Raw genomic sequence first — 26314 nt, forward strand, 5'->3', positions numbered from 1 at the left:
ATACAAATCAGAATCAGAGAGCTGTCTCTGAGCTACACTGCTTCAAGACACAAGGCTAAAAATGTGAAAAATCTCCCTATATTACACTGCACTGTTAGAATCAACAAGTAAAATCTATTGAAATATATTGAAGGTGAGTTAAGGATTGCTCAACAGAAAAAAGGGGTATATCATCACATTAATAAGCTGGGCCAGAGATGTTAATGGTTTCCTTTACAGGATCAGAAGTATAATATGTCAAGTGGACACTAGGATCAACGTGTCAGTTTGGTCAGTTACAGACAAATGGGCATTCATCTGTCAAGTTAATCAAGCTAAAATGGTGCGACGGAAGTCCTGACTGCGTTAATATTCTAAAGAAAAACAATTAAAAAAAATAGTGGGAAAATGACGGGGGTGTTAATCTTAAAAGCAGTGATTAACATCATTAAGAAGAAACACAGGCGTAATTTTGCTTCCAAGAAATGAAACAAACCTGACTTCCGATGCACTTTTTTTAGAAGAGTACAGCCCTGTGTTAACCCTCAGGCTATAAACCTTACACTGCTGAGATGACGTCATCAGTGGGAACCGCATGGAAAAGTGATCCTCACTGCTGATAGGCTGACAGGAAAAGGGCAGGGATTTCATTAATAAAAGCAGGCAGCATGAGTAATGTCACAGTAAAAGAGTGAAGAGGCTGAGAGTTAAACAACGTTACAGCCACTGAGTCTTGACCAGAGGAAAATAAGGTAGGTGACCTCTCTTTGCCTTAACTTAAGATATATAATCAGTCGCAGTAAAAATATGTATGGTCAGTCAGTGTATCAGCAGCTTTGAATACATATATCTGCATTATTTTATTTTTATTAGATTGCTCCCTGTTCATGATTTATGTTGTGTTATTATTATGATTATTATTATTATTATTATTAGTGCTGCAGCAGGTCTTAGCAGGGACATAAAAAGCTACTTCAAAGTAGATTATGATGTCCATATGTATGCTTGCATTTACTAAATCGACAAATGCTGAACAGTCAAAAAATGCATGGCACCTCATACGCCAGTATTACTTCATTGCACATTATTTTCAGTTGTGTGAACCTGAGCAGGTGCTTCTCAAAAGCAAAAAACATTCTTAATTATCTAAATTCTTCCAAACAGAAAGAGCAGATTTTGTGTGTAGGCTACTTTAGAAAATGTTTTGGCTGTTGCAGAAAAACACTAATGTAGTCATGGTAACCACCAGTCCACCAGGTGACTCACTGGGCACCACTCCTCGTCTGAAACACGGACAGGGAGACACAGTGTGAGCACCCCCCAAATGACACACCCTTCCTGAGCAGCTATTCATGCTGATATCAGCAGTGGAGTAAGCCATTTACTCAGCTTGCGTCATTATTCATCAGGAACATGGGGGAAGCCTTAATGTACTGACTTATGCACTATCGGACACTTGCTGATTACCAACGTTCACGTGTTATATTGCTTAAGTCAACTGAATGAACTAACCAAACCTTTACTATTAAAATCTACTTAAGTAAAAGTCCTGCATTCAAAACCTTACTTAAGTAACTTAACATTAATAAAGTATATAAAATTAAATTAAATTAAATTAAAAGTAGAAGTAAGTATTATCAACAAAATGCACTTCAAATTTTTAAAATAAAAGTACTGGATGTACAGTAAAATGTTCCCTCTATTACTGCTCCATAATGTGTACATTGCATTTTACTGCTGTTGATGTTCAAGGTTGTGATACCTTTAACCCCCTTTACATACTATTGAGTAGTTTAATCTACAGCAATGCATTGTATTCTATAAGAACATCATATGCTTGTTGCGTCGCTGTCCTGTGAGAACCATTCATCACAAAAAAAGTCAACTTTTTATGAGCTTTGTGATGATGCATTTTCCAGCTGATCCAAGAGGGTTTTTAAAGAGTTAATTTCTCTTAAGAAGTAGGAGATTCTTTCAACACATGAAGGATCAGTTTATCGCAAACATTTACCATCAACACATCTGGACAAACATGGCTCTCACTGAACAGGAAGGGGATAAAAAACTGTAAACTGAAAGTAACAAAAGCTGTCAGGCCACAGAAATGTAGTGTAGTAAAAAGTATTAATAATAATAATATTTATTTATTTATTTATTTATAATATTTCCCTCTGAGATGAAGCAGAGTAGAGGTATAAGGCAGCATAAAATGGAAGTACTTATGTAGAGCACAAGTACAACACTTAAGCAAATGTGCTTGGTTATATTCGACCACTGAATCACCAAAGGTACCAATAAAAAACTTTAGATATACGTATTTATATATGCTGCATAACTGTGTTCAAAATGCACTTCATTTCTTGTGAATATGAGTATCTGGGAAAAACTTATGATGGATCTGTTTTGCAAAGAAAGGACAAAAGCAAGGCTATAATTACAGTAAAGACAGTGTAACCGATCTCTCTCCATTGTATCTCTGTCGGCAGTAATCCCAGAAGACTGCGAGCTCTCCTAACATGATGCCTGCAGCTAAAGGCATGTCCCAAATGATACCCAAACATGTCCTGAGAGTGGGTCAGACTATCCGCCTGGACTCGGCGCAGCAGACAGTCAAACAACATCCCACTGTCACGGAGCCCAGCAGTAACCATGAGCTTGATATTTCCTTGGATAGTCTCAACCAGCTCATCCTGGAAATGGATCCGACATTCACACCCATTGAGGTCAACAAAAGTCCCATGTGCATCAGCCCTCCGACAGGTACGACTGTAAAGCCACTTTCTTTTCTACATTATTCAAACTCTTTCTCTTTCTTACTTCTTATTTGTACATCATTATGCAGCGGATACATTAAAACTGCAAATACAAAAAACACAGCAATGTCTCGGTAAAAAAATTGTCTTGAACAGTGGTCTGTAGTGGTCTGCAGATTGGCAGGCATCTCGCCTAGGTGTTACTCCATTTGCCATCACCTCCATTCATATACCACAAGAGTTAGAAATACTGATGATACATATGAAACGTGCAAATGTAATGTGTGTTATTGCAGAATCGTACCATGCCCACATTTTCTTCTGGCGACTGGGCTGCAGTGCAACACATTGCAGGGGTGTGACACAGCACAGTAAAACTAGTCATCCCATAAAACAAATAGTACACACAGCCTGGGACTTTGGAAATTTACCCGCCCTTTTTGAGATAGTTAAATCTGTTTTTTCATCATGGGATAATTGCACCATTTCAGCTGTTCTGGGATGACTGCCAACACCAGTACCACACCCTGCACATGTGAGGCTACAGACGCAGAGAAGCTCACTGAAGTAGACACACATGAGGGTGGTACATGGGTGTCTTCACTCACATCGCTCTGATCAGAATGTGTGCACAAGAGTCAGCAAAGCATATAAGTGGATTTCCTGTTGCTCATCTTTACTTGAGAGATGTTTAGTGGTATATATATGAAACAGAGAGCCGAGTGTGTTGAAGGAAATCAAGCATCAGTGATGAGAAATCAAGGTAAAGTTCATTTCATCAGGCAAAACAGCAAAAGGTAAAATTCATGCGCTCTCTTGATGACTCCTCACCTATTGTTACAAAACACATTATTTCCCCTTGAAACAACACTCACCACAGCACCTGTCTACAGTCACGGACACATTTTGCTATTTCTGTTTCAACATTAGTCATTATTATGTAACAGACGGCACCTGGCACACGTTGACCACAGGCTACAACAGTACCCTGGGGAAATGAATTCACTCAGTTACCATCAACACAGTGAGGCAGACAGATTCTTAAGCACACAAAGAACAAGTTGGGACTCCACTCGCTAATTTGGTATCATCGCAACAGCAGAAATAGACAATTCAAAGCATCTAGTTTGGAAGGAATGACCTGAGCTGTGCAAGCAAGTACCTGCATGAGAAATATCAGTGTCTATCAGGTGAGCTTTAGAAATGGTGTTTACATACGCAGGCCAAGCCCTTTTAACTAACAGAAAACCACAGCCCAAAGTCAGAGAAATCATGGAGCACAGAGGGTTTTTCCACTGACGGTTTCATGACATTTTATCGACTGTTTTCGGTGCCTTTGCTCACACTTTCCTCTCCGTTCTCAGACGACTCAGATGAAGATGTCTCCCAGTGTGAATTGGTCCCCAGAGGATGTTCTCCTTGCTCCCTGCCCACCGTGGTCCCAGCTGTGTCACCCAGTATACCCATCCCTACATACAGCAGCTGCAGTCCTCACGGCACACTGGTGTTCTCCAGCTCCCCTACATCTTCCCTGCCTCCGCTGCCATTTGGCAGTGCACCCCGACGACATGCGTCACCGAAGCCCGACGCCACCTTTTCCCAAGGACCCACGCGCTTGTCACGCTCAAACAGAAATAGTGCTATCTCGCTTATCTCCACATCAACATGCTCAGACACAAGCTACATCCTTGGCAGGTAAAGCTCACAGTCAAAGCCAGGCCTGCAACTAGACAAGTCTAGAACATGCATCTTTTAAATATGCTGTAAAATTTTAACTGTGCTGAAGTGAACTTGTTCTTGTTCGTGTTTGTGCAGTTTAACTAAAGTTTTATATCAGTAATAATAGTACTAAATTTTAACCCTGTCTAATTTCATTCTCATGATACAAATGAAAGGACTGTGAGGACCTTTTATAACTTACGGATCATATTCCTCCTGAAACATGTCCAGTTGTGTTTAGAGGCTCTTGTTACCAAAAGTGCCACAATTCTCCAGTACAGTCATTCATGGCTGCAGTGACGGTGCAGAGACACCTAGCTACTGCAGACCCAAAAACACTGACCAATCAGAGCAGACTGTGCTTTTTTAGGAGAGGGCTTATAGAGACACTAAAACAAAGCACTCTCGGACAGAAGGTGAATACAGGTGTTCCAGCAAAGACAGTATGAGGAAAATAAAGTATTTTCTGACCATTAAAGCCTTTACACATTTTCCAATATAAACCTTAAATACAAGTATGAACCTAAAATTAAGCATAACAGGTCCTCTTTAAGGTTCATATTTACTGATACAGCATATTGATCTGTTCATTGCATATATCCTCTCTCTCCCTGTATAGCAACCTGTCCCTGGCCAGTGAAGATGCCGACTCCCCAGAGTCCATCCTAACTGGCACGTCCATCTCCTTCAGTGACGGCTCCAGAACAGCGCCAGTTGATAACAGGCACAGCCCAGACAAGCCCCCTCTGTTAAGGCGAGGACGGGAGCTTCACAGCAAAGGGGCGCAGAGCAGTCCGGCTTCACTCTCTAGTTCTTGGAGCGATATTCCTGTACTGCTTGTCAATGGCGCACCACAGCCGGATCTGTACATCCAGGCTCCTGGATCAGAAACTGACCTGATGCAGAACCTCCTTTCGCCCAACTCAAAGCCATTGTCTCCCCACAGTGAGTGGCACATCTCATAGTAGTCTGTTTTGCTGGCAGCTTCCATATTTCAAACAGCACTTGACCCCACTGTCGTGTTTTTATGGGTGTTCAGGTTTCCAAGCCCGTTTTTATGGCAGCCAGCCCTCGATGAAGTTTGTCATGGACACTTCACAGTTTTGGTTCCGTCCGCATATCAGCAGAGCAGAAGGTGAGAATCTCAAACAACACACTCAACGAAACATAATTACTTTACTCAAGTTATTTTATCTTGCACCATCTAGTGTTTTCTTTTCATCCTGGATGTAGGTCTCTGCTGCAGTGCAGATACAGAAATACAAACACATTTGCAACTTCCTCTAAGCATTTGCTGTTTCATTCATTCTAGCTGAAGCCCTGGTGAAGGACAGAGAAGCAGGAACATTTGTGGTGAGAGACAGCACCTCCTACAGAGGCAGCTTTGGTCTGGCTATGAAGGTGGACCAATCGGCCGCCAACTTCACTTCCAGCGCCTACTCAGGTAAACTTTTACTAGTCAGGGCAGCAGCTTGTCTGCTTTTAAGTCATGTGCCGTCACAAAAGTCACAGCAGTGTGTTTGGTCAGATGCAGAAAAGAGAAGCTCATGAATGCCACAGTCACCACAATCACAAACAAACAATGTGAGCACAGTTTTGCACGGGGCGGCTGTCGTCATTTGTCTATAACTAGAGAACTGAAAGGCACGCAGAGTCACTTACCCAACTCCGCTGATGTGAATGGGCATGTCTGATGATATCCAGCTCTATTTGCGGCCAGGCAGGAGACAGTGCTGTTATTTTTTCCACCCACAGTATACGCTGCGTAAACACAAAAGAAAACCAGCTGTTTATGGCAGTGTAAGCAATCCGAGAGGAAAAAACAGACCTCACTCACGAAACAATTTTGGCGGGGGGGGGAATATGACAGACATGTGAGCATCTCTTGATCAATTAGAGATAGTAATCATCCTTGGTTTTGGGACGTCACTGCAAGATTTTTGCTTTCTGACATCAATGTTATTTTGAGAAACAACATGACATAAGACAAGATTTATAAGGGATGTTGAAAGAAGGAGATCTGAAATAAGTCAAAGCTTGTTGCTTAAATTACATTCAAATGAAAGATTATATTCATATGTACCTACAGTATATGGGCTTGGCATCATTTGGCGCAGGACACTAAACATAAATAAGCAAATATAAGTAAGATAATAAAGCAATCAGTCAGTAAAGAAAAAGGATCAGTCATGCGCTACATAAATAACTGCCAGTGCCATCACTTTTACATATCAATATCATATATTGTACATTTACTTCACTGACTGCACCTAACTTTAATTTCTCCCTGACATTTGTCCTTTCATCAAAACAGGAGACAGCAATTCAGATCTTGTCAGACACTTCCTTATTGAATCATCAGCAAAGGGCGTACGCATCAAAGGCTCTTCTCAGGAACCATACTTTGGTAAGTTAACAGAGATACTTACAGCAGAGATACTTAGTTACTTATCAAGAAGTGATTAATTTCCTTAAAACTCACTCAAAATGCAATTGTCTACTCAGTATGAGCACATCCTGGTCTGGAACATGATGCCACACCAGAATTGACTCAGCCATGTCTAGCCTTTTAAGATGTGGGTGGGTAGCAGTGGGTGGATCTTAATCTTTTTTTTTCCAAAGGTATGAGTTCACAGGGTGTGTTCTCACGCCCACGGACCCATTATTAATGTCTATTCTGGGGCTCTTTCTTTCTGTCTTACCAGCTTACATAGAATTCTATTTTATGAATCTATCTCTGTAAAATCCCCACGGCAGGGGGAAAAAAAAATTCCATTCATTGCCATTTCCATTTCAGTTTCACCTTACACTCTTTATATCAAAACTAGATTTGACCCTGGAATGAGCCAAAAATTTAAATTTAAGAAAACAACGCTGCAATCACCGCCCTTTTACACTTTAAAATAATGTCAGTGAGACATTTACATTTTTATTACCTTTTATGATCCAGAATGAGACGGTACTTGTACTTCACCATCGTTTCATTGTGTTATCTTTACAGGTAGTCTTTCTGCCCTGGTCTACCAGCACACTATCTCTGCTTACGCGTTACCCTGCAAATTACTGCTCCAATCCCAAGGTAAGCCACTACTGCAGGACATTGTGTGTGTGTGTGTGTGTGTGTGTGTGTATGTGAGAAGGTATAAAATGAAAACCTAATCCCTTATTTGCCTACACAGTTTTGGGCGCAACAGAACAAGAGCGGGCTAATGACAAACCAGCATCAGAGGACAACAACAAAACAGGTGGGACACAACAGTAAAGAATATAAACTCGATTAAACTTAACTTGACATGCTTGATTAGTGCGTAATGTTAAAGTCCAGGGTTTTTGAATTTATCAGTGACGGGAATAGGTGCCACATGCACATTTCACTTTCCAAAACAATAGGACACAGAAGTAGATGATGAGTAAATCCTTATCACTTCACATTTTCACTTATCATAGCAGGAAAAGCGCACACACAAGTGTAACTGATAACCTTAATTAATGAAGGCTGCTTTCCATTTAGCAGTGTCAGGAGCGGGGTCTTGTCTATAATAATAATAATAATAATAATAATAATAATAATGATAATATCTATTTGATTCTTATATGTGAATATGTTTTCTTCCTTCTACTACTCCGTTTTATGTCTAAAAAATAATCATACCCATTGCTAAGCAGTGCCAAAGGAGAGTCAGTGCTTTGTACTGATTATCTGGAGGACTGTGATTTGGTTGTAGGCAGCAGGTGCAGTGCTGCTGAGGATACTCAACAAGTTACTCTAGCGCAATTAATTTGTTAACAATAATAAGTGACAACAGGTTTAGACTTGTTTATTTAATCATTTTCATGGCTCGGCCAACACAACTAGTTCCGCGACAGAGCTTGGGCTGGACATGTTACCGCAGGCCAGCTACTTTATATCATGTACATTAATGTGTGTTTTCATTTATTGTGCAATAAGAGTCTGCTCACAGTCACTTTGTTGGCATGTGTGAGCTGTGATGAGTAACGTTCGCGAGCTTGGTCAGCACAGTAGCCTACCTGGATTGCGACATCGGCTTGTGTCACATGAGCACACCTAAATTAGAGGTCTTCAGCGGTTTATCCAGGGTTTTCTCTTGAAGTCGTCCTTCTCTGACAACTAACTTAACTAGTTAACTAACTTAACTCAGAAATATTATCTGTGGAAATATATACATTTTCATGGTGCTTTGTTTGTTACGACGACTGTTTATGTCGGTTAATTAACGCTTAAAGTAATTAGCGAGTGGAAAGTAGGACGCCTGTGAAGCGGAGTGATACATACATAGTTAAAAGTGCCAGTGACGTTGATTTATATCTGTCCAATCAAATTACTTTGTCGGAACTAACCGCTGTGTAATAACAATAGCTTTAAACTAAAGGGCCTGGAAGATGGATGAAAGTAATTAGATGTAATTGTAGTTAATCTATCAAGTGAAAGAGGTATTCAGTATTTAAGGTATAAAAAATAATCTACCACAACTAAGGCCTACAGTTAAGTAGAGGTAAATAAGTATTATCAGTAACGTGTACTTAAAGTACTCATTAAGCAAAAGAATGTCACCTGTCTGCTGTATTTTATAGCATTGTATGTACCTAGTATTTTATGTTGAGGTGAGGCTAATATATATAATACTTTACATGCAGTTAAGTAGTTTATTTTTGAAAACTGATAAATTGTATTTATTGATGTGAAAGTAGCCTGTATTTTGTATGTAACACCTGCAAAGTAACTAGTATCTGAGTAGTAGAAGTACTGTGGAGTAAAATAAACAATACAATACAAAACTAGAAATACTTAAGTATAGTACAAGTACTGCGTAATTGTATTTAAGAACGGTACTTGAATACTTAGTTACTTTCCACCACTGCCAACTGAACAGCCATCCAAGTACTTCAACGTGTTGATCTAATTTTTATATATTTTCAATCATATCTAACATTTTTTTAAGAAAATACAAAGAAATTAAAAATATGATAATATATAAATAAAATATGATAATAATGAAATAGAAAAAATAGAAAAAATAAAATCTAAAAAGATATATAAAATGTAATAGTAATAATACCATAAAAACATAATAAAAATACAAAAAAAAAAAAAAAAAAAAATTGCACTGAGAGAAGAAAGTTTTGGTTAAGGTTTACTGTGTTTCCTGTAAGAAATAAATATACACTGAACAGAAATTTAAGAGCAAAACCTTTGTTTTTGCTCCTGTTTGTTACAGGTTTAAGTTAAAGATCTATGACTTTCTTCATGCACTCAATAGAGATATATATTATCTCAAATTTTGGTCACAAATTTGTTCAAATCCATGTTAGTAAGCACTTATTGTCAAAGATAATCCATCCACCTGACAGGTGTGGCATATCAATTAATTATTAAGTTTTAAGGGAGCGTGCCTTTGGCATGCTTGCTGCAGGAACGTCCATCAAAGCTGTTACCCATGAACTGAATGTTAATTTCACCACCATATACCATCTATAATGTGTTTTCTGTGAACTTGGCAGTACATCCAACCGGCCTCTGAGCTGCACAAGTCGGTTACGATGACAAACTGCTGTCAGGTCATGACCCTGGTGAGGACGACAAACAAGCAGATGAGCTTCACTGAGACGGTGTCTGATGGTTTGTGCGGAAATTCTTTGGCTGTGCAAACCAGTTGTTGCATAAGCTGTTGGGGTGGCTGGCCTCAGACGATCTCGCGGGTGAAGACATTGGATGTGGCAGTCCTGGGCTGGTGTGGATACATGTGTTCTGCAGTTGTGAGGCCGGTTGGATGTACTGCCACCTTCACGTGAATTACTTCAGAAACAGCGTATGGTAGTGAAATGAACATTAAGTTCACGGGCAACAACTCTGGTGGACATTCTTGCAGTCAGCCAATGGAACATCCTCTCAAAACTTGACATCTGTGGCATTGTGTTGTGTGATCAAACCGCACATTTTAGAGTGACGTTTAATTGTGACCACCTCAAGGTACACTTGTGTAATACTGATACTGTTAAATCATATTTGAAATGATCTATTTATGTCTATTTTTCCTATGAGAATGAAAAGAAGGGATGTGATCAACAATCCAGGATGGAGTTTCATTCAATTTCATGTGCCTGTGCATTCAACCTCTATTCCTAATCAAACTATCACAATATCTGCCTTCTCCATAGCTTCCAATTTTGTCTATCTGAACGCTGTCCCCACTGAGATGCTGACGGGCCCCTGTGCAGTGCAGAAGGCGGTGTCCTCCACATTTGAGAAGGCCTCGGGTTCATTCGCACCAGCCATAGTCAACCTGAAGGTGTCTTTGAAGGGTGTCACGCTGACAGACATCAACAGGAAGTAAGAAGAGACACATCCCACATCCTGCCACTGAGATTTTTACTCACAGTACACCACAAAATCATGGCATGTTTTGTGTGTGGCATTTTGTTAAGACTGATCATTTCTAACAGCCGTAATCATTTCTTCACAGGCTCTTCTTCAGACGCCATTATCCTGCTCACCTGCTCAGCTACGGTGGTGAAGATCCAGACAATCGACTGTGAGTGTGCAGCAACAAGCTCTGAAGTCAAAAGGAATCATTTTCAGAATACTATATGTTTGTGGAAAAAATACTGTGTAACCTTTTTTTGAAGATGTTAATACTTACACGTGTGACTTTCCTGCTATGCATCAGATACTAGTGAAAAAGTGCTTTCGTTTACACAGAATACCAAAGTAGACCACATCTATTAATATTCTTTTTTTTTTTTTTACTTTCACAGGTGGGTGAGAGGTTCCAGTTTCGGTGCAAGGTAAGCTTGAAGTTGAATTGCTTACAAAATCTGAGAAGGGTTTTGTATTTACCTGTAAAAACCACTTCAACTTTGTATGAAAAAAATCAATCTAATGTAAAATTTCTTTGTCACAACAGGATGTTTGGCTTCGTGGCAAAGGGTGTGGAGGCTGGCATGGAGAACGTATGCCACGTCTTTGCAGAATATGACCCCCTGCAGCCGTGCAACAAAGTCATCCAGGTCATTCAGGCTGCCATATCCAAGCCATAGACACACAAGCACTGAGACAACATAACACTACAAGCCACTTTAAGGCCCTACATACACTGTCTGTCTTACACTGTATTTTCCTCATGTAACCTGACCAATATGGTGGACACTGTAAGTCATTACTGCTGTGGTTAAACTGGTAACTGCACCTGCCAGGTTACAAAACCAGAAAAATCTGATTTATAAATGCTTGGGATGACCCAGACTCGTACCATGGTCATGTGATTAAAGTGATATTGAAAAGACAGGTTACTGTTGCACATATGAAGATACACAAGACTGAATCGCTGTCAAGCAAGAACATATCGAACAAAGAACCAGTAATTAAATGGCACTCTACTACTGTTAAAATATTTTCTATGCAGCTTGTAAAAATGTTAACACAAACGCAACGATATTTTTGTAATACCTAATAAATTCAATGTAAAATGTTCTTGTAGAAAATGTTAGAAACCAGCACCTTACATAGGGCATGGAGCTGGATACTGACTTATTCCAATGTAAACTGATGTGTAAATTTGCACTATGCTATTACATATAGTGATGGGGGGTTTTGAAGGTTCTGTTAACAGACTATAAGAAAAACAACTCTCATATTGTCCTTTCATTTCAAAGCCAAAACTCTGCATATACCCCAGTTGTATATTTCTGAATGTATTTATTATGCTGCACTGTAAACATTTCTTCTCTGTATATTCATGTTGTTATGACGAGAAATAAACATGCTGAACTGTTGAACTTGTGTCTGTGCATGCTCACAGATGTTTATGTCTGATGAAAAGAGATGGTGTGCGTCAAAGTGTGAAAAACACAGCTTTATCTTGTGATTTGCCACATCATCAAAACCTGTAAACATAAAGGAAGACACTGTGGTTAATCACTTAATGTCTTCTAGTAAATCAGTGAAGATTTATGATGATGTATGTCTGACAGAAAACACACAACAGTCTGCATGTATTTATTTTTTTATTTTAAATGATAAATTGTTAGATAAAAGCATAATGCTTCATTCTGAAGTTACAGAGCTCCCAAAATGAAGTGTGCTTCATGAAGCAAAGCAAAATCAAGCACAGAACTGCATAGATAATATCTTTAAATATTCTCAATATATTCTGAGGCACCCAAATGCAATGCACAATGGTCCTTTTTCTTATTGTATATATATTTTTTTAAATATCTTTGGTGCCAACTCAAAGTTTAGCATAAAAACTCTTAATCTAAGGTGTAACAGATAGCATGTGCTACACAACCCGGAGTTGAGCATTGAAGATACACTGCAGTGTTAACTATTTACAAATACTGCCCTCCTCTGGTTAAGACAGGGAATCTAAATTCTCTGAGACACATGGTGAGTGTTAAGAGCCTCACTGCCGTTGAGATCACAGTGAGCTTTTTTTTTTTACCTTATTTTTTTGTGATAATGCATCCTAAAATGTAGCTACATTATCACTTTGTGTTGCAAGTTTTTTTTTTCTCAACATAGAGAATGAACTGCAAAGACAAAAGACCCACAAAGTACACACAATCTGGATTTCTCTCTCAGTGCTGATGTTCTTCTAAGTGCTGTAGGTGTCTGCAGTGCAAGCGTTTAGGGACTGTAGGGAAATTATTAGGGCCCCTCGACTAAGAAAAGAAGTGCAACGCCCCTCTCCACAAAATCTTAGTACTACAGCTCTATCGGTCTTTGTCAGCCACGTGTGTGTATCGTGTGTGATGTCCCTGATGCGCCACTTTGAAGGTATAGCTACAGCGAGCGGTACAGTAAACAACAAATAAGTTATCCAGCCCATTAAATTATCAGACAGATGACGCGAAAGCAAACTTAGAGAATACCAGACCAAGACAAACTCAGTGTGGATGTCAGGAGCTGTTATTTGGCAAAACTGTTACCTATTAGCGACACCAATCCACATGCCCTGACAGCAAAAAGTTGCTAACCCCACGTTGCTGCCTTTAACCTCGTACTTGGATGATACAAACAATCTTGTTTACAGTATCATTGTGCATACCTGTGAGCAGTTCAGACACTATAAGTATGTTGAAGCTCACTGACCACCACCAATGGCCTCTTTACAACTGTACTTATTTCTTATCATATAAAAATGATTGCCAAAAGTTATTTATACTACCACTATTTTGTATAACTAATGTCACTGAGGTCTTTTGCTAAATTAGGCATCACATTTCACTCAGTAGAACTTTGATTTTAAGGTCCAGTGTGTAGGATTTAGTGACATCTAGTGGTGAGGTTGCAAAACTGAAACTTCCCCTGTGTGCCAGTTATGTAGGAAAACTACTGTGTCCGATGTATCCATGCAAATGGCCCTATCTTGAGCTAGCATTTGGTTTGTCTGTTCTAGAACAACATAGTGAACTCTTTGGAAGACAACCCGCTCTATATGTAGATAAATGGCTCATTCTAAGTTAAAGAAAACATGATTATTTTTTTCAGGTGATGATAAACTGATGAAAACATACAACAGGACATTATATTCTATTTCTGCCAGTAGATGCCCCTACATCCTAAAAAAAATTACTGTGTTGTTATGGCTGGCGAGCATTACCTGGGAAACATCATGTCTATTCAGCATGGAGGTAAAATTAATACCGAATTATATTAAGTGCTCACTGAATGAGTCAGTGTCTGTTTATAGGATGTAAGAAGTAATAAATTGTCTGTTAGAAGATGTTTACGATGAGCAATCACTTACACTGGATAAAACAATATATTATCAGAATAAGCTTATCACTAACACCACTGGTTAGAAAGGAAAAAATAAGGCTGTAACTAACTATTATTTTCATTGCTAATTAATTTGTTGAGTATTTTCTTGATTAAGTGTTTGGTTTATAAAATGTCAGAAAATGGTGAAAAATGTCTCAGACGATGTCCTAAAATGTCTTGCCCACAATCCAAATACATTCAGTTAACTGTCATAGAGGAGTTACAAAACTATAAAATATTAATATTTATTTTCTTGTAAAATTACTCAAACCGTTTAACAGAATATCAAATTAGTTGGCAACTAATTTAATACTTGACACCTGATCAATTAATTGCTGCAGGTCTACAACCAGTGCTTTTAGACTGTGATAAAGTTACAATATAATTATTTAAGCAATGTCAAATTATTTAGTGCTATATATTTTAACATAAAAGCAAATGTAAATAAAAAAAAACAAAACAAAACAGAATACCTCAAAAAATTGCAATCAGACCCACAATGCACTTTGGTTTCATGAAACAATTCAGTTCTATGTCATCTGTCAAAGACCAATTTAACTCTTACAACTCATTTTACAACCCTTTCTCATCCCAGGTCGTTAAATACCAATAAACTGTCACGCCCCTTTGGCGTCTAAGCTGCACAGGTTGCACAACTTAAACACATTATAACACGTGGTTAACGTTGTGAAATGGTTGTGGTTAGGTTTAGGCAACAAATCGTCTTGGTTGGGTTTTAAAAGAAAAAAAATCATGTTTTGGGTTAAAATAAGTACATATGTACCATAACGTCATGTAAACACATCATGTGAGTTACGTCAGTGCGCAATGAGCAGGCTTAAATTCCAAACGTTAGGTTAAACAACACGGACTTTTGGTTTCACACAGGACACGGACTGGTCTCCTGGATGAAAGTCCAGTTGTGTTTGACCTGACCACCTCACCTCTCTCCCACAGTACGCTTTTTTGCTCTTCATACAATGTCAGTCGCTCTCTAAAGGAATTGTTGTGGATGGGTTTACATTTGAATCTGCTGAAAGCCTGGTAGCTGTGGCCTAATATCGACGCCACAGGTGCCTTTGGCGTCGATATCACACGCTGAGGGGTGTGACAAAGCGGTGATATGTGATGCCCTGGGAATGAGAATAAGCTGCATTTCTCCTTCAATAAGTGCACAAAGAATTGTGCTTTTGACAAACAAAATAATGTGTTCTTTTCGCTGAATATTCTAGCCCTGTTGTTTTATTGTTCTGCTTTCTCATGAGATGCAGAAAAAAGTGAATTTTGGGAGAATCTATTGTGATAAATCAAGTGCTAAATGAAGAGATAGCATTGCAGTACTTACATAATCCTCCCCCTCTTCTGCACCCTCCTCCCCCTAATAATTTTCATATAGTCTCTTAAAGAAATTAAACAAAAAAAAATATCCACCTTTAGATAGTTCACAGCAGCTCATGGTTATCTGTGACTCCACGCCTCCATTTATCTCCATCTATCTGTGCACTCAGCCTCCTGTACCAAGTGTTATTAAATGCTGTAGTTAAGCAGAGTCATACGGTCGATATAATCTCTTCTGTCCAGTGACCTCATACTGAAACAGTGATGGTATTGAGAGACATTTTTTTGATCTAGAAATATGTTTACATATTAAATTGATATCCTTTGTAAGGCAATGAATGAAGGTCTGATAGATGCCATGTGGGTTTTTGACACTATAAAAATGGCCCCATTAAATCAGCACAAAAGCCTGTCGGGTAAAGCTTATCCTGCCAGAGTCAAGATTAGATGAGAGAAAACTGTTTCAGTCATCAGCTGTGATGCAAAGTTCAATGAAGGTTGTGATTTGAAAATTCATATTAAGCATGACAGCAATGGATGGTCATATCCCAGTTCTCAATGACACAGCTGTTATTTCTGTAACTTCAACATCACCAGTGTTACCACAAACATCTGTGAAGCAGCGCTGACTCTGGCCGACCGGTGAGAGCTACTGTGTGATGGTTGGGATGCTGCGAGATCTCTTCATGATGAGACGCACCTCCACGTCAGGGAGGCTGTCCTGTTTAGTCTGGGCACACCCCTCGTCTGCCGCAGCCATGTGCAGGTCGAAGCGCAGCGACACAGACTTCTTCCGCAGCTTGGGATTCCCCCTGAAGAAGGAGCCCTCCCACTGCTTTATCACTTTGTCAATTTTCTCTGTCCTGCAGGGGAGGAGGTTAGAAGTCGTGGCAATAAAAGGTGATGATGATAAATAATGCATTATCAGATTATTTGGACAACACATGGACAATAAGAGTAAAAAAGTTTTGTATTGGTGTATTTATGTTTTAGGTCTATAATCTCTTGTGTCATAAGATGTAAATTTGTTGTATGTGGTATGCCGCAATGATGAATGTGGATGTCAGCTGCCAAGAGTCTATTTTTTATTCACAGTATCATTGTGTGTCATGTAATCCCAAGTGGGATGGGCCATTTCAATGGTAATGTGTGTCATAAAAAATGTCTTTCATTCTTTAATATCTGCATGATGCTCCTGGTTGCAAAGTAACACCAGAGGGCAGCAAGGAAGAGCACTTCAGCTGCCTTAGATGTGACCTGCTACAAGAGCTACATGTCAGAATATGCACCTCCTTTGTAACAACATACAACCAGTCTGGCATTGAATATTGTGGATCAGGGTCTGGGATCTTGCCATTTCTACCGAACTAAATACAAAACATTTCTCTGAAAGATACACACTAGAGTTCTTCATAGGTCTACCTAGACCCAAGGACCCTAGAACCCTAGACCCGAACTGTGAACCATTCGGCTTCAGGTCCACATTTTATTATGGCCAGTCTTGTTCAGGTCTTGTTCTACTCTATTACATCTGGTCCCGGGTCTGTTTATGACTATGTGTAATTACTGAGTGAATCCGAGAAGACCCATGAACGGCGCTGATCAAAACAGAAATACATAAGTACTGTGTATGTAAGTTGCGTGATGAGACTTAGGATGAAATTACAAGAGTGAAAGTAAAGTGAAAAAAACATTGAGCAGCAGCACCGGGTGATCAGGTGCAGCTCACAACAATAACAACTACAACAAAGGGAACAGTGTCTTTACGAGCTATTTTAATTACCAAGTTTGTCCGGTCCATAAAAAAGACCTGAGACCCGCCCAAGTTCCCGGTGTCTTTCATCTCTTTCATGCACCAGGTTGCGTCAGTTGGGTTAGATCTAGGTCCAGTTATGTATATATTTTAAATCACTGGGTCAGACAAGCATGTGCCAAATGCTGAATGGACTGGCTTCCACTGTATAATGAATCACAGTTCCATTATCACCACAGGATTTAACTAGTGCCGGGATGTAATCAGCTTATGTACATCCCATAGAAATGAAATGACAGCAGAATGGACATTCCCATTCAAATCAACGTAACAAAATAGTCAGAGTGTTGGCCATTTTTATGTGTACCATTGTGACTGCAACTGTATTAGGCTAAACTCCGTATCAACAAAGCAACTTGGGGCAAGTCGCAAATCGCTACGGTGACGCTTTTCAGTACCGATCAACAGAGCAGTAGAGTAGTGACGTTACATTTCAATAAACTGTAACTGCTTTTTCCCTGTTTCTTTTGTTGCCATTAATTTCATGTTGGCTCAAGCATGATACAGGCCTACTCTAGCTGCCTCAGAGGAACGAGTAGCAGCAGCTAAGAGGACAGCTGAGAGGCACTGAGAGACCACAGGGTTAAACATGTCTTGAAGATTGATCCTAGCCTCAGTAGGATCGACACTAAAAAAGGGATCAGTTTCTCTTTTCTACGTTGTACCCACTTGTATTTCAAGAGTAAAACTGTCGGTGCCAACAGCGTTCCGTAGTAGCAAACACATCTAGCGCATGTACTCTTTCCTTCTCCACTGCTGCTGTGTTGTCTGCACTCAAACAACTTATTCCAGACCCAGCAGCATCTATGTAGTTTTAGTTTCACCTGATGTTGGCAGTAGGAGGATGGTAAGCTCACCTCCCAGCCCTCCCTTTTCCTGCTGGAGGCTGACATGGATCCTCACTTGAGGGAAAGTATGTCCAAGCCTGACTTCTTTAATACGACACATAAACGCAGTGATGGCTTAATAAAAGAGGCAATAAACACAAGAAAGAGAACTTGGAGCTGCAACCAAATAAAAAAAAAGGAGGAGGAGAGAAATGCCTCAGCATCCAGACCTTTGACACAGAGACAGAGGTCACTGGTAGAGTCTGTTCAGAGGCTCAGGCAAGGAATATTCAGCGTGTGTGTTGTGCGTGGCTCTCAAAGGACATCCCTGCGTGTCGCTTTTTGGCTGCGTGCATGTGGCTGGTAACACCTGACTGAGGAATTCCACCCATGTCTCATCCAACAATAACAGGTGCCACACCCTGAAGACTCCACACCAGGACAGTACTCCACATCAAACAAGCCAATAGAGGAGGAAAATTCCCATGCAGCGCTGTGCTGAATTACTCATGGGAACCTGTGCAGCCAACTAAACGTTTTATGCCTCGTAACTTGCTTGACGTGTAATGGTAATTCCTTTGAGAGTTTGCTCATCTTGTCTGCTGGACCAGACGTCGCCGGGGCGGGGAGGACGTGGATGGTTGTGTAATCACGAACTAATGAGTCAATAAATAACTCACTGATTCAAAGCTGGAGAGGTGTGAAGGCTTCAGGAGATTAAGCAAGCAAGAAACTACGTTGTTTTGTAGTCAAAGAGGCATTTATCTGGGTAATGTAGAACACTGGGCTCTGAAGTGATGCTGTTGGTGCTTTCTGCGCGAAAATGCCTACATGTCAGACTGAACCGAAGGTGCTGACGACAAGTCAATAGGGGGCGAAAACATCGATACTTACTCAATGGTGCCGTGACCCTCTGCACTCTCCCGCACCACATTGCCCTGAAGAATCTCCTGAGTCTTCACAGTGGAGATTGGCAAGTCCTTATCTTGCTCTGGCTCTGTGAGGAGACATTAATGACATTATAACAAGATATGACTGTAGTGAAACAGTATACGTGTGTGTGTGTGTGTGTGTGTGTGTGTGTGTGTGTGTGTGTGTGTGTGTTACCTGTGAGTATCACAAGGCTTTGCTGTCGATGCAGTATGCTTTTCTTTAGCCCACTGTCTGCTGGGAGCAGTGAAGGTATTTCAGGCAGGGGCTCAGACTTGGGTTCATCCGGAGTAATAGCAGGGTCACTGAAGCCGTTCTCCAGTCCGTTCTCCTTGGGCTCCTCCATGGAAGACCTCCAAGGCCGCAGAGTCATCGGCTGCCCATTTCGGCCCATGTACCTGCAGGCAAAAGGGCAGAGTGAAGAGCGATGACAACGAGAAGGCATGTGGATTGCATGTTTGTGCATGTCTGTGTGTGTCTTGATTAATGTGATGTACATTTAGGAAAAATACTTTTGTTCACTTTCATGGAAAGAGCTGGATGAAAAGATTGATGTCACTCTTATAAATATCAAGCTACAAACCAGACAGTTAGCTTAGCTTAGCATGCAGACAGGAAATGGAGAAACACTTCACTGAACCCCCCCAAGCCTTTCACTCCACCTTTACATAGTCTGTAGCACAATGGGACTGTCTGCCCACACCAGCCTAAAGCCATGTTTCCACTGAACACTTTGAAATAATGCCCTTAGAGCCAGGATGTAACCTATACAGACATGTGCCTAAACTCTAGACATGTTTAGTGTTTCCACTGCAGACAGTAGTCTTAAATGTAGGGGGGGAGGGGGAGGGGTTGTTACCAGATAATAAAAGCACTAGTCAATCCAGCTCTCACTGTATTTCCTATTTATGGGGATGCAAAGGAATGTCTACACCTTATTGGTCATCCATGGGGTTGCGCGCCAACATTTTTAGAGCAAGACCAGGCTTAACTGTTTACAGCCCAAGCACTGAGTCCTTTTTTGAGCAACATTGACAGTTCTCTCTTGACCAGTCAACAGACAGGTTTAGCAGCGTTTTCTTGCCCCACCGTATCTGATCAGTGTGCTAGGTACCTCCACAAAGAGGTGACACATCACATGGTCCATATAGCAGTGATTCATTGGAATTACCTGACAGAAGAGGGTGTCTCATATTAAACTTCATCACACAGACACACCAGTTTAATATTGTTAATTGCAGGTTGCTGGGTTCTGATTTGTATTGTTTCATTTTGGTAACCTCCATGATGGCAACAGTGTAAGTGGAAAAACAAGATTTGTGGTGTTTCATACGTATCATATAAATGTTTCTGAAGTGACACAGTATATGAGTTCACGTTGTTATCGGAAGGTAGAGGGGATAGTGGATGGCGTAACACTTGGGAAAGACACCGGCCAAGGTGCAGACTGCTGTAGACTACTGTTCAAGACCAACAAATAACAAAAGTGGATTTTTTCTAGCAGTGCTTTGCTGTGTTTCCAGCAGGGATGGTGCCACCTGCCTACCGTTGCTGCTTCCTCTGCAAGCTGCTTTGCAACCTGCCTCCACCCCAGCTCCTCCTTTTCACGCTGTGTCTGACGCATCAATATAATTTCAGTTTGTCAATGTTTGTCTGTTTGCTTGCTCTGTTCTGTTCCCGGGGGGTTATTGTTGCTGCTTTCCTGCTGTTGCTGCAGGGAGGTTTGCTCTCTCTACCTTAAGGCTTTCCACGAAGGTGCATGAAAGGGCGAAGAGGTTTGCTCTCTCTACCTTAAGGCTTTCCACGAAGGTGCATGAAAGGGCGGAGAGGTTTGCTCTCTCTACCTTAAGGCTTTCCAAGAAGGTGCATGAAAGGGCGAAGAGGTTTGCTCTCTCTACTTTAAGGCTTTCCAAGAAGGTGCATGGAGGGGTGGAGAGGTGTGCTCTTTCTACCTTAAGGCTTTCCAAGAAGGTGCATGGAGGGGCGGAGAGGAGTGCTCTTTCTACCTTAAGGCTTTCCACGAAGGTGCATGGAGGGGCGGAGAGGTGTGCTCTTTCTGCCTTAGGCTTTCTGCATAGGCTTTGGAAAGGCAGAGAGGCCCCAGAACAGAACCATACCACCAAATCTAATAATGCAAATGGAAATAAAGTTTTCTTTGACTAAAGTGGTCCTGACTGAACTGGGTATTGGTTTTATAAGCTAAAACGTGATCTTTTCCTAACCATGACCAAGTGATTTTTGTGCCTAAACATAACATACAAATGTCACTTATATATGGTTTGCAGAAACATACAATGATTGAGGTGGTGTACTAACATTACTTTACCAGCCAACAAGGTGTTTAAGTAAAAAAAAAAAAGTCCACACTTAATTTAACCAAAGCAAAGACACTTATGGTCCTCGCAGGATGACGCCTACTGACGTTGATAATCTGCTGGCTTTACCTTGAACGCCACCATGGGGTTGACATTTTCCATTTTTAGTGAAATGGCTCGAAAACTATAGGATGGATTTCCAAGAAATTTGGCTCAAATGTTTGTTTTTGTACGTGTGTGTGCATTCAATTCTTGAGAATTTCATTTTACAGCATATATCGATTTGTTGTCCCTTTCACAGATGTGTGGAGAACTGGATACAGTGTTGGAGGCAGGGCCCCGTTCATTCCTGTGAATGCTGTTCAGTAATGCAAAACAGTTTGACTTTGCAGGTATAAAATTACCCAGATCTTGTGCATCATTGGGCCCATGGAACAAGCACAATAGAGACTTCCACTTTAGAGCCCCACTAACTTGAATTTATTTATTTAATTATTCTTATTTATCTAATTTAATCAAAATGTTATCGGACAGAATGGATAAAATTCAAGTAGTGAAATGAGTCATTTTACAAGGAGCTCTGATGCTCAAAAAATGTATCTACTGAGTTACAGATGTCTCTTTCACAATGTAAGTCTGTGGGGAAAAGGCTCTCTGGGTCCAAAGGCATCATATGACAGACTTGGAAGTTGTAGTTAAACAGTTTGGCCACTTTGTAAAATTGGCTTCAAATCCTGGCACACTTCTCGGGGCCTGATCCCTTTACTCTTACTTAATCCTCCTTTCTTCCTGCTTTTCTACTCCTTCTCTTGTTCTCATATGTGAACTTAATTTGCACAGCCTGAACAAGACCCTGGGTGGATAAAAGATGATAGACAAGTATCGTGCTCTGACCTTTCAGTATTATCTTTTGTGCCTTTTATTTTTTACTAAGAGTCATTTTTACTGATGTATGAGGACGCTCTCATCTCTTTGTTTTGTCCCACCCAATTCAAACATGAACAAACAATTCAAATCTCAGATCCCACGTACTGTCTCTCCTTGCATCAATGACATCAGTCAAAGTCACATCCTGAACTGAAAGCGTCTTCAATCTAAAGACAAGAGGAAAACCAAAGGCAGCACTCCAACCTGTCTGTAACCTGGCAAACAAATTAATTTCCTCAAATTATAAAATGACAAACACATGGCTGATGCAGCCAATGCGCTAATTTGCAAAGGAGCTGCATGTGAGATGTCTGTGATAATTAAAGGCCATGCCACAAGATTGGAATATTCCCTCATAAAACAGCTTGATGCTGGCAGAGAAAGGGTTGTGAGAGCAGACAAAGACGAGTTGACTGTCTGGATTCTATCAACCTCTCTGCTTCAAGACAGAGCTAGATATTTAGGCAGTGAATCACTAGTTGAAAGTTTGTCATCTTCACTTAGTTTATCATTAGTGCTTTTTTGTACATAAAAAATTACTACAATTTCTTGTCATTTTCCCACCACTGCTGTTACATGTCACAACACATGACATTATTTGTTTGACAGCTATATAAAGGAATGTTTAAGAAAATGGTGCTGTGTCCCGTGTGAAACCACGTGAACGTTGAGTATTTTAAGTTGTCCTAAGTAGGTCGTCATCATGTTTCTTTTCCTAAGCCTAACCTTCGTAACTCTATGTTAAATTTGTAGCTTTATGTTGAGTATGTAACATGATGACGCTTGTCTAACCTACGTGATTTAACGTTAACTACATAACATGACACTTGCCTTAACTTAACCTACATAAATTCACGTTAAGTACGCCCAACCATGTGTCTTTTCCAAAACCTAATCTACATAACTAAAGTTAAATTTTTAGCTTTACGTAAAGTACATAATTTGACGACACTTGCTTAAACCTAACCTATGTAATTTTCTGTTATGTACGTAACATGATGACACTCAACCATGTTGCTTTTCCTTAACCTAACCTATGCAGCTTTGCGTTAAGTTTGTAGATTTAAGTTAAGTACGTAACATGATGACACTTTCCAAACCTAACTTACCTAATTTTCGTTAGGTACGTAACATGACGACACCCAACCATGTTTCTTTTCCTTAACCTAACCTACGTAGCTTTACGCTAAGTTTGTAGATTTGCGTTAAGTACGTAACAAGACGACAAAGTAAGTATGAACCGTGACAACGTCCAACCAAATCTGTTTTTGTAAACCTAACCAGTGTAACTTTACTTGCCTATACCTAACCTACGTAAATTTACCTTAAATACGTAACTTAATGTTACTTATGTAATGTGATGACCCCATTTGAGGGACACTAGCTAATTCATTAGGTACCATACAAAATGTTCATAAGATATCCTACGAACCGTTAAATGAAGATACATTGTGTGTGTAGTCTGCCCTTTATATGTAATTTGCTATATCAATATGAGTATTTATGTGCTGTCTTTTTTATTTTGCTCCACTGTTCTTTTTCACAGTCTGTAAAGCCGCCTGAGTGCTCTGGGAAAACCTTTTCAGCTCCACAGTATTAATTAGTTTCTTGGCTGACGGAGAAACCACTAAATCCCAACTGAAGAATTGTTTCCTGCTCCCTGTGACGATTTCATTCCTTTCTCTGACCCTTGCCCTCACCTGCCCTCTTCACGCTCCAGCAGACGTCGGTAAGTGCCGATCTCTCGCTCCAGCCTCATCTTGGTGTTGAGGAGCTGGCTGTGGCGCTGACGCTGGGTGGCCAGCCCGCTCCTCACCTGCTCCAGCTCGCTCTCCAGCCCAGCTATCACCTGGGAAAGGTCCTGCAGCTGGGTGGAGTACAGCCGCTGGGTGTTCTGTAGGGAGCTCTCCAGGCCTTTCTCCTGAAAAGCAAGAAGTACAAAAGCTATTAGGATAATGACAGGTTATTATGTTTTTAATAACTCCACAATGAATTTAAAGAAGTGCATAGAACCTATTAATGTTTTAACTGTACATCGTGTAATTGTTAAAAAACAAGAGGCATCGTCCCTCACTGGTTTCCCATGACCAACATTGCCAATTTTTTTGGTTAGTTTGATCTGGCCATGCCCTCCTTTGCCCAGCTCAACCAAGGTCTCTGTAGTGTTGAGCCAAAAGGACACTCATGGTTTATGGTGTACAGTACATTGTCATATTTTAAGCATACCTACTGTATGCTAGCTACTGCTAGCATTAAGCTCAAAGCACAGCTGAGTCCTTCGAGTTAATACGTGTAAATGTATCAAACTTTTTGAGTTTGATACTCTTTGAAAATATGGTGTCAGTTTCTCCATGACACGGTTGACAGCTAGAGTTGCCCGCCTTCAAAACCTCACTGAAATATATTACCATTTGTCATGTATAAGTTTACATTAATAAAGATAAAATATTCATATGAACTTACTGATTCAGCATCCCACTTGCATGTAGAAAGGCTATGTAAACTCATTAAGATGTGTCAAGGGTTGGTTCAAAGTCCTATTGAAAGGTCTGAAAACACTGTAGATGATGGGCTAACACGTAGCTTTACAGCATGTTATGCTATATTTTATGTTACTAATATTCTGTGTCTTTAAATTGTCATTACTACAAAATAAACACATGCAGTCTGCCACTTGCAGTGGAAGACTTGTTATCAGTGTGATAGCTGGGGAGTTGGCCGTGGTGATACGAGATGACGTGCGGTTTCTTACCATGGCATGCAGGGTCTCGATCTCCACCTGCAGGGAGTGCCACTGCCTCCTGGCCTCAGCGAGCTCGGCCCGGGCCTCTCTCAGGGCAGCGCCGCCGAGGCTCACCTGTGTCCATGCTGCCTCTTCCTGGGTGAGGTGACAGGGGTCAGACGTTAGAATAGGCACAGGAACCCCACCACCACCACCAAAGCCACTGTCTCACACAACCATTCAAACACGCTGTCTCATTTTAAATTCAGTAAACTCCAACTGCATGAGATAACAAGGGAGGAACTGTTTTTCTAACCCAAAAATGTGCATGTAATGTGTTGTACATGAGAGTGTGTGGATTCTTGGAATTAATATCTGCACTACATGAACCAAATAGGCCTGATAAGAAAAACTTACACACACACACACACACACACACACACACACACACACACACACACACACACACACACCCCTTATTGGTAACAGTTCTCGACCATCGACACTCAGTCAGACAGTCAGAGGAGAAGCAGCCACAGGTGGTGCTGCTGGAAGTTTGTGTGTCAGTTTAGGTAAACAGACAGTGGAGTAGATACCCAGGCCTGCGTGTACACACAGCTGTACAAGCTGTGTTGACACACTGTACAGCTGTTAGGCGCCTCACACCCTCCGTCCTCGCCCCCGTTCAAACGCAGTGAAGCGGCGAAGCTGTCTCAGCACAGTTATGACAATATTTTGACAGTAAAAACAAAAGAAGATGACTCAAGTTATGTGAGTTATTCTCTGTTTAATTTATTACTCCAGTGGTTCTCGTTTTCTCTTCGATGCATAAAGTATATTTTAATTAATAGGGAAATATTTAACAAGCAAATTTAGGCAGAGATGATCCTACATCAGCTCTTCATTACTGATAACACTTGGATAAAGTTGGATGTCAATGGCAATGAAAATTATTTTCCATCTGTCATCTCAGGCAGTGATGGAAGAGGTCCTTATTTACTGAAACTGAAAAGTTAAAGTAGCCTACATATTATACAGAATGGCTCCTGTCACAGTGTTACATTATTATATATTATATTAACAAATTCACTGTACCATAAGTGGTGGAGCTTATTTAAACTACTTTATGTACTGTTTGGTGGTTTAATCCAAAACAAAGTCTTAGTGCTGCTGTTAAACTCCGCCTACTTAGGATAACAAAAAAAGTTTA

The 26314-nt window shown here is 40.4% G+C and overlaps 3 protein-coding genes across 3 annotated transcripts in view; 1 reads left to right on the plus strand and 2 right to left on the minus strand.

Moving 5' to 3' along the window:
* LOC125886296 (zinc finger protein Aiolos-like) overlaps positions 1-8865 on the minus strand; it is a 66511-nt gene extending 57646 nt beyond the window's left edge. Inside the window, exons 1-2 of the mRNA XM_049572379.1 lie at positions 8481-8865; positions 6114-6212 (exon numbers count right to left, since the gene is read on the minus strand). The gene's annotated coding sequence lies outside the window, so the exon portion shown is untranslated. The remainder of the gene's footprint in view (positions 1-6113; positions 6213-8480) is intronic.
* Positions 670-12245, plus strand: LOC125886295 (tensin-4-like). The gene is made up of 13 exons (XM_049572378.1): positions 670-731; positions 2466-2739; positions 4097-4427; positions 5071-5396; positions 5491-5586; positions 5764-5895; positions 6766-6858; positions 7453-7530; positions 7631-7696; positions 10629-10800; positions 10934-11002; positions 11226-11255; positions 11375-12245. The coding sequence occupies exons 2-13, from the start codon at positions 2496-2498 to the stop codon at positions 11505-11507; spliced, it is 1770 nt and encodes a 589-aa protein (XP_049428335.1). The 5' UTR covers positions 670-731; positions 2466-2495; the 3' UTR covers positions 11508-12245.
* Positions 12246-12815: 570 nt separating this feature from the next.
* krt222 (keratin 222) overlaps positions 12816-26314 on the minus strand; it is a 49098-nt gene continuing 35599 nt past the window's right edge. The window contains exons 7-11 of the mRNA XM_049571790.1: positions 25135-25260; positions 24083-24303; positions 19318-19538; positions 19105-19207; positions 12816-16433 (exon numbers count right to left, since the gene is read on the minus strand). Of these exons, the coding sequence (XP_049427747.1) occupies positions 16220-16433; positions 19105-19207; positions 19318-19538; positions 24083-24303; positions 25135-25260 (885 nt within the window). The 3' untranslated portion in view covers positions 12816-16219. The remainder of the gene's footprint in view (positions 16434-19104; positions 19208-19317; positions 19539-24082; positions 24304-25134; positions 25261-26314) is intronic.

This window comes from Epinephelus fuscoguttatus, linkage group LG3 (genome assembly GCF_011397635.1).
Source record: "Epinephelus fuscoguttatus linkage group LG3, E.fuscoguttatus.final_Chr_v1".
Taxonomy (NCBI): domain Eukaryota; kingdom Metazoa; phylum Chordata; class Actinopteri; order Perciformes; family Serranidae; genus Epinephelus; species Epinephelus fuscoguttatus.

Excerpts from the sequence above, each read along its gene's own strand:
- LOC125886295 (XM_049572378.1), top strand. The coding sequence starts at position 2,496 with ATGATGCCTGCAGCTAAAGGCATGTCCCAAATGATACCCAAACATGTC. Across the intron at positions 7,531-7,630 it reads ATTACTGCTCCAATCCCAAG|TTTTGGGCGCAACAGAACAA; the intron begins GTAAGCCACTAC and ends TTGCCTACACAG. Across the intron at positions 11,003-11,225 it reads GAAGATCCAGACAATCGACT|GTGGGTGAGAGGTTCCAGTT; the intron begins GTGAGTGTGCAG and ends TTACTTTCACAG.